Below are 8902 nucleotides of genomic sequence, written 5' to 3' on the forward strand. Positions count from 1 at the left end.
AGATCACAATTAGACAAGCATTTAACTAGCTATTTTTGCATGTAAATTCCAATCTGAATGTGCAGTAATTGTGTATCCTGGGCTTCTTAGGGCTTGAAAATCCAATCTTCAATATCCCCATCAAGAAACTCTCACCCATTCATTCAAGATTAATATGAGCAGATTTGATAGTTAGGACCAATTGTCCTGCTTTTTTATGTTGCCTTCCCTGGGGAAAGTAAAGCAGTGAGCTAGGTCACATACATATTACCTAAATTTTATATTACCCAGTGGCATATGGATAGATGAGACTTGGCTGTGATTAGACATCGACTTCACAGATTTTGTCTTTGGTAACATGGACGATGCCTCCTGAAATTCCTGGCTTACAAAGTAATAACAAATGGCGTCTAAGCAGCAGTTAGTGTTTGCTATGATTGAGGCCACGTGCAAGAATACATTACCTTTGTATATTACTGGGCAGCTGGTGCTGGTGGAATCCAGTATAAACCGAACAATGTGCCCAATGTTAACAGGTAAGAAACATATAATGAACACAGCCATGTTTGTAGAAACAATGTAGATCGCTTTCTGGATTTGTTTTTCCTCATGTGGATTTGTTTTCTTCTTTCTCACAAGCTTCTTAATGATTTGAATTGAACAGAAGCTCAAGATGATTAATGGTATAAAAAATCCCCAAATAGTAAAGGCTAATGTCACTTTGGACGGCTCCGTGGAAGACTTTTCAAAGCAAATCCCAGAGTTGTCTTGCTCTTCCAATTCTACAGCTAAGCAAACAGAACTTATCGTTAGTAGCCACAGAAATCCACTGGTGACAGCTGCCTTGAAGGGGGACCTCAAAGTCATTGATTTTAGGGGGTACATTATTGCAATGTATCGATCAACAGCTGTGATGGTGATAATATAGATGCTTACATGCCGGTTTATAAAATATGAGGCTTCTAAAGCCAAGCACTTGTTATCTCGGTGCTGCATCTGGTTGTGGGAAAATGCTTTGAAGGGCAAAGTGAAGAGCAAACAACAGTCGGCAATCATTAAGTTGATCATGTACACTCTGGTTTCTGTCCATTTAGGCAGTTTACAGCAAAACACCCAGAAAGCCAGAGCATTAAATAGGATTCCAAAAAGGAAAACTGGGATGTATACTATCAGCTGTATGAGATGAAAAGTTTGGGGCACTTGGATGCTGCTGTTGCTGTTGCTGCAGTTCATTTCTGGGTTTGTTCTGATGCACAGTTACTGGAAAAGAAGATTTTAAATCAGAGAGATGACATAGAGCAAAATCATGATGATTTATGAATTTATTTAGTGGTGCTGGTGCTTTGGAGACCTAAAATGAAGTTGAAGTTAGAGTTTACAATCTAAAAACTAGACATTCTCCTAACGTATGAACTTAAATCTCAAACACTCCAGGAAGGATTGTGAGGAAGGTCTGTTTGCTGCTTCTCCCCAGGCTCTCTCTCATAGTCATCTTCTTCTTAATTAGTAAGTTCCTTGCTTATTTGGTGGAGGAACCGAGAGGGTCCACTCAGGGTTCTTTGCTGCTAAGCTCTGTATCTACATGGAATGATAATATAGACTTTTTTGCCTTCTCTTTCATGCAGTAGGACTTGCCCGAATCATCGAATTCAGTCTCTGCCTCAAACAGCACAGCAATCTGCCAAATAACAAGCACTTAGAGGATTCTGGTGGGTCTGTCAGTCAATGGTATGTGGAGCTGGACTCCCCCGTGTCACTCTGCACCCATTCCTGAAGAAATACAGCTCTATGGAGGCTCTCAAAGCAGAGAATTTTCCTAGGGAATAGAGTTCCCCCTACTAAATGGGCAGTGACTCTACCCACAACTTCTATGGATCTCCTAGGATCTCCAGGGGCCAGGACACTCCTGGCGGAGGACTGTTTTAAATCCTCCACTCCAAATACAGTCCTTAGGCAGCCATTGGAGCCACAGGGCTAGGGAAGCCCAATCTGTCTTTGGTCCCAGAGAACCCCTTTACAGGAGTGTTCCCAAAAAGGGGGGAGCATGCAAAACTTACGTAGTGCTTGATTCCCCATAAGATTGGGTGGGCCCTAGGGAGTGGAGATGTGTGATTCCCTACCCCAGTTGCACTTACAGCGCAGAAAGAAATAAGCCCAGATCAAAATGAAAGGCAGACAAAAAACTGAACTGACCCCCAGACCAACCCACCAAATGACTGAAAACCGAACAAGCACAGCAGCTAGTCTGAATGCTGCCTAGTCATTGTACAGGATCCAGAAAACTTCCAGCGTGAGCAGGCTCAAGTCTGCTTTCAATCAGTTTCCCTCTAGCTATTTTCTGATATCACTGAGGACAGTGAAAGTCATTATAACACAGTTAGTGAAATGGGGAAGATAAAGCCAAAGCAATGATAAAGAATGAAAAGTTACCTGTTCATTCAAAATGACTAATAAATTGCAAGAGAGGCTTCAGGACTTACTTGAGTCAGATGTTCTAAGGTCTGTGCCGCAGCACACAAAACACAGAGACAGTTGACTCTTTACAGTCGACACGAACAAAAACAGCCCAACACTACTACATTAGTAACACTTCCCTCCTCCTCTTTCATATAGTTTTCTGTGCACGTTACACATCCACCTCCCTGTCCAGATACATTGAGTCTATTACTGCCCTCTGTTGTGTACCCAGCATTACACTTTTCAGCTCTAATTATACTTGAATGCAGAGCTGAAATGTTCTGTTCCGTAATTAAACAAAATCAGCTTTTATAGTTAAATTTGATGCCCTTAACTTATTTTGTAATTTTTTTCACTAAGCAAAATATAAAAATTGTATAATTCCAAGTTGTTGCTGCTAATGTCTCTTCTGCGACTGTGCCTGGCCCATACACGGGCTATATAACTTGCAAGGGTACTTTATGTCCGTGCCACCCACAAACCCATGAAAGAGCACGACAGTCTGGTGCCTTTTTACACCTTTTAACAACCAGCAGAGTTGGTTAAAAAAAAGCCAATTATTTTTTCCCGGGCCATTTTGAAAATATTTTGTTTTATTGATTTTGAAAAAAGTTAATTTGTTTTTTCTAATTTTCAAATATTGCTTTTGCTTAAAAAAATGCAAGTTTCAGTAAAAAATTTTCACTTTTTGTAAAGAAAAAAAAACAAAGACAAAACTTGAACCCTTTTTTTCTATACTGAAAGATTTTTGATCTTCAGGTTCTGGTTTTTCATTTTAAAAAATAAATCCTGGAAAGTGTCAACTGTATTGAAAATTTTTTGTTTAGCTCAAACAATCCTTTTTTAGTTGGAAAAAAAATTGGATGAAGAAAAGGAGGCTGTCTAGTGCTAGTGTTTAACTGCGTTATACTAATACTGTGGACCCTCAGCGTTCTGAATACCAGAGTTACAAACCGACCAGTCAATCAGTCACCTCATTTGGAAAAGCAAGTTCACAATCAGGCAGCAGCAGAGCCAAAAAACCCCACGCCCCAAACCAAATACAGTACAGTACTGTGTTAAATGTAATCTATTAAAAAAATAAAGGGAAAGCAGCATTTTTCTTCCACATAGTAAAATTTCAAACCTGTATTAAGTCCATATTCAGGTGTAAACTTTTGAAAGAACAACTATGCTGTTTTGTTCAGAGTTACGACGATTTCAGTTACAAACAGTCTCCATGTCCAAGGTGTTTGTAACTCTGAGGTTCTGCTGTATAGGGCAGATCGGCCCCTCTGCTTTTTATTCTGGAGGCAGTGGAAAGCTTGGAAAAGGCTGGATATGGGTGGGTGGCACGGGAAGCTCAGCTAGAGGATCTTTCTGCAAACCTCAGTACCAGTACCCACATAACATAAATCTGAACTTATTGTACTATAATAGGCTACTGCCGTGTACAGCAGCCCCCCCCCCCCCCCCCGTCCCCATGATGTTGGTGCAGCTGGCAGAAAAGGGCACATGGAATCACAGTTCCTGAAGAAACCCTGCTGCTAAGGGAGCAACACAGGTTAGGTGGAGATTAGTGCTATGTTGTTATAGTGGAAAGAGGGAGGCAGGTTTTGGGTTTTGTTTTTTTTCAGGGGCGGATGGAGATGTTTATGGGACACCCAGGAGTCTGTGGTGCCCAGGGACAAGCGGCAGTGCTAAAGCTGTTTGCTCCGACACAGGTGAAGGTGGGAGGGTCACTAGAGATGCTCTCAGAGCCAGCCAGGCAGCTGCATCCATGTTCCCCTGGCTTATGAGCTGTCTGCATCTGGGTGTGCAGCCACAATTAGCACATGTTAGTAGCCTGTCAGTATATGCTAATTAACTATCATCTATTAATGTGTCAGGGCCCCTGCTAAATGTTGCGGGGGGTGGGGGGTGGGAAGGTGTATCAATACCATGCTACCAGGTGCAAAAAGTATTCACCAATTTATTGAGTTCTTTGGTGATCTTAAAAAGTTGCTGTTTGTGAAATTTTGTGGGCGTTTTTTTTTTCACATTGACACATGAAGTTTTGTAATGTCCTGTGGTTTGATGCAAAAATTGCTCTTTACAGGACTAACATGAGCATTTTGAAGCTGAATTAAATACTCCTATATCTGAATGAAAACCCATGAAATTTCAGGGTTCTGATGGCCAATTTGTAGCAGTTGCACACTATGCAAAATTGCAATTTTTGAGCTGTTTTTTCCCCAATTGTATTGTTTCCCAAAGCCCTAGTACTGCCAAATGAACTAAAGGGTGTTTGAGGGTTGGTTGTTTCTGCTAAAAAGAGCAACAATGAAATAGTTCACACTGTTGATATTTAAACTGTCATCGCTCATTATATTTCAAAGGTAGCATAGCTGGACTATATTCCCAGCCGCTGTTTGCAGACTCCCTGAGACTGCATGGCAAAACTCTGACTTCAGAGTGAATTTTGCTTTAGTAGGGACTTAATAAACACTACAGAGTTATATAATATCGCTGTTCTAACAGCCTGGCAGTCTGTTTCTCAATGCATTAAAAGAGTTTTGCAGTCTCAGAAAACCTAGAATTATTGCATCAATGGATGAGTTACAGAACTGTATGACTCAACATTGTTATGAAGGCTACTACTGATTATGTAGGTATGGCCCACTTCTTAGCTCCTTCTCACTCCAGAGACAGTTGGCACAGATCTGAGAGAGAGTCTTTAGCAGTGGAAAGTTGGTGTGGAGGATGGATTTGAGGTGTGAAAATTGTGGAATTATGTAGATAGCTAGCCCTAAAGTAATGTGAAAAAACTTGCAACCAGATTCATGGGTTGCAAATATTTTGTGCACTGGAAACACATGAGAGACTGAAGGATTATTTCACCACATAGTGGTTGGGATTTTGCAGAGGAGACTGTGACTAGATATATATGAAAATTTAGTACTGCAATGTATGTAGCGGGACCGGAACCAAAACTTCAGAGCTGAACAGTCCTGAGCGTTTGGGGGAGTATGTGCGTTTAAGCAAAACCCAGGCACAGATCCAAATTTCACAGCTGGACCCTATTAAAAAATACACTGCATATTTAGTGTGTTTAGACTCTGAATCCCACATTTTGAGCCTCTTTCTAGTGGCTTATAGTGTCACATTAGTACACCGGTATCTTTTGAGGAATTAATCAGTGAAGTGTGTTATCACTAAGGTAAGAAAAAATACACTCATCAGAGCTTAGGTCTGTACTGACTTATTGGATATACTGCTCTATGTTAAACATAACACTGGGGCACCGCTTCTGGTCTAAGAAAGCTATGGGCGTTTCCATGACTGATGTCAATAATGCTATTCTAATAGGGCTTGATCTAAAATCACTTGATATCAGTTGAAAAAAATGGTTTTAAGACCATAATTTAATGTTTGCAGGATTGGGTGCTTCAGGCTTCCTTGCAGTTTTTCCAGTTTCAGCTTCCCTGCTGCTCCCACCCCCCTGACCCCAGCAATGGCATGTTTCTGCCATCAGATGGCTTCATTATAAATCCAAGCACAGTTTATTTTTGCAAAGACGTTACAGCCAACTGTTGCACAGGTTTACTGGAGATTGGCTTCCCCTTGCTGTCCAGGTACTTGTGGCAAAGAGTTCCAGTAGATGTTTGCAGCATCCCTTGTACAAAATAGTGTGGCTTCTTGCCAAACATTGAGCTCTTCTTAGCCAGAATGTCTCTGAAGGATCATGGAGAGGGTGTGGTGAGCTGTTATGATCATGAACACAAGCCACTGGACAGCTGTATAAAATGTAATTGCTGAAGTTCTGACTTGACCTAACACACAGCCACCCTCAGCTGCGACAAGGGGCCTGACTCTGAATGAGACTGTTATAACAGCTGAGAAGCAATAACACTATATGACTCCATTCCCAACATGGGAATCATGGAAGCAACATTCTTTTTTAGTAATCATGTGAAACAACTATAAGAATCCTCCCCCATTTCTGCACACTCTGTAAGGTGTGCAGGGATTTGGGGAGAGTTCCTGTGGCCTCATTCATTCACTCAGTCTCGTGCTCTTCACAATTCAGACACTTGAGTATCCAGATGTATAGGTATGGAGCTTCACAGGAACTCATTCAATGGTATGGTTTCCTATGTCCTCCAATCCCAATACTATCTGACTACCAACACTTAATTATGGGCTGGATGTTAACACCCTCACTCACCCTGAATAGAGCCTTTAGCTCAGTCTTGTTGGGCATGAGTAGACTTGCATAAAGCTTGATTTGAGTGCAAGATTAAACTGTAAACAAGGCTGTGTGCTGGACCAGATGTTTTTGGGCTAGCTGAGATAAATAGGAATGGCCTGAACTGATCAGCTTGAAATGTGGTTAAAGTGAGATGTAAGCAATTGAGCCTTACATCAGTGGTTCTCAAAGCCGGTCGCTGCTTGTTCAGGTAAAGCCCCTGGCGAGCCGGCCAGTTTGTTTACCTGCCGTAACAAACAGGTTTGGGCAATCGTGGCTCCCACTGGCCATGGTTCGCTGCTCCAGGCCAGTGGGGGCTGCGGGAAGGGCTGTGGATGCGGCAGGTAAACAAACCGACCCAGCCCACCAGGGGCTTTCCCTGAACAAGCAGCAGACCGGCTTTGAGAACCACTGCCTTACATGATCTGCGAAGGGATTGGTCCTTACATGAACCATACGACGTCCAAACCAATTAATTCAAGAAGTATATATGTTAGTAGGTAGGAAAAAATGTATATAAACTGTGTAGGGCATAACATGATTTGGAATTGTAGTCTCACCCTCTACCAAAAGCCCTGTATCTGGCCCAGGCCAGTGTGGGCATAGAGTTGTTCCATGCCTGATAAAGTAACCTGAGTGATGAGCTGCTGTCAAACTGAATTTTTGGAGCCCAAGTAAGTGTTCTCCCTGAACTGGCAGAGGTGCTCTAGATAAGCTAAATGGAAAAGGTCTCAGAGGGAATCCCAACATACCTCACCTTACAAGTAGTTTCATTTCAATATGATCATCATTGAGTAAGGGATCATTCAATGTGGACAAAGGAAGGTCAACAGATGCTGGTGCTATATTACAGTTTTTCATATAAAACAGCATGTAATTCTCACAGATGCAGTCCATGTACCCTCATTAAGCTCTTTAATTCATCCTAGTTTCTTGCACAACTTTTAATTGCAATAAAGAAGCCACACAAACATCATCTCACAGTGTCTGAGACCAATTCTCATACTCCTAATATATGACTAGAGTTAGCAACTGACTATATTGACTCTGATATGCAATCACACATTTGTTTAAAGGAATATTTTCAGGGCAGTCCTAATTTCCTCTCTCCTTATGTGGATGAAATAATATTTCAACCCCCGAACCCCCGCCAATTTCTGTAGCATACAGTACAAACTATGCAAAAATATTTTTCACCAATGGCAGAAATTGTAAAAAAAATCACTAATTTTCAGTTCACAAAACAGCAACATTTAACAATTGTTTTCATTTCTGACTTGAATTGTGGAAAGTTTGTTTTTTTGCATCTTAAACTGTTGTTTCTCCTGTGACTATCCATGAAGCAACACTTAATAGTTTCACACAGCTCTGTGTGTGGTAAGCTTGGTTACTACTAACAATGTTAATTGCAAATAATATATTACAGCTATTTTAGACTAGCATTTAGTGCATGTATAATAGGATGTCTTGGTCTTGAGCTGTCCTTGCCTTCAAAAATTTGTAACATAAATGAAGTTTCCTGAAATCCTGTGGTTACGAAGTAATAACAAATGGCATCCAAGCAGCAATTAATGTTTCCTCTGAATGAGGCCAGATGCATGAGAATTGTAACATTTTCTATTAAAGAGCAGCTGGCACTGGTGGAGTCCAAACAAAATGATCTGAATTAACAGGTAGCAAACATACCCTACAGTTGATTGTATTTGCAGGGAAAAAATGCAGGTAGCTTTCTGGATTAACTTTTGCTCACACACAAGGATCTGTTTTTTTTCAAAAGTGTCTTAATGATCTATAGAGAACAAAAACTTTTTTTTTAAACCACATCTCTTTGCAGGTTCAGCAACTTTTATAGCCTTCTTCCAAAACTCAGGATTGTCCGCTTGACTGTTGTGCAATGTGGTCTCTCTCTAAGGTCTGTGGATGCTTGGTCCCTGTACAGGCAGTCTTTGACTTTACAGCGTTTGAGTTATGCTGAACGGCACTTACGCCACTTCTACATTGACACCCTGATTCGACTTACAACTATAGGTTTCGAGTTTGACACTTGGTCCTGCAATGGAGTAGATTCCGGTTCCGACTTACGACTTTCGACGCAATTGTAAGGAACCAATTGTGTCTTAAGTCCGAGGACTGTGTGTACTGTATCTCCAGTCTCTCTGTTGGTCATCTTCCGTTCACGGTCATTGGAAGGGCCATCCTATTAATATACCTCTTGGGGCTCCACTGGCTACTTCCATACCTGCATAACCTTGTCCCCCT

The 8902-nt window shown here is 41.3% G+C and overlaps 1 protein-coding gene across 1 annotated transcript; it reads right to left on the reverse strand.

Moving 5' to 3' along the window:
- Window positions 1-217: 217 nt before the first annotated feature.
- On the reverse strand, window positions 218-2526 carry LOC140916903 (G-protein coupled receptor 35). Its single transcript, XM_073358798.1, has 2 exons — window positions 2410-2526; window positions 218-1239 (listed from the first exon to the last, which is right to left on the reverse strand). Exon 2 carries the CDS (start codon window positions 1210-1212, stop codon window positions 247-249), a length of 966 nt encoding a protein of 321 aa, XP_073214899.1. The 5' UTR covers window positions 1213-1239; window positions 2410-2526; the 3' UTR covers window positions 218-246.
- Between the last annotated feature and the right edge of the window lie 6376 nt (window positions 2527-8902).

This window comes from Lepidochelys kempii, chromosome 9 (genome assembly GCF_965140285.1).
Source record: "Lepidochelys kempii isolate rLepKem1 chromosome 9, rLepKem1.hap1, whole genome shotgun sequence".
Lineage (NCBI taxonomy): Eukaryota > Metazoa > Chordata > Testudines > Cheloniidae > Lepidochelys > Lepidochelys kempii.

Excerpts from the sequence above, each read along its gene's own strand:
- LOC140916903 (XM_073358798.1), bottom strand. The coding sequence starts at position 1,212 with ATGAACTGCAGCAACAGCAACAGCAGCATCCAAGTGCCCCAAACTTTT.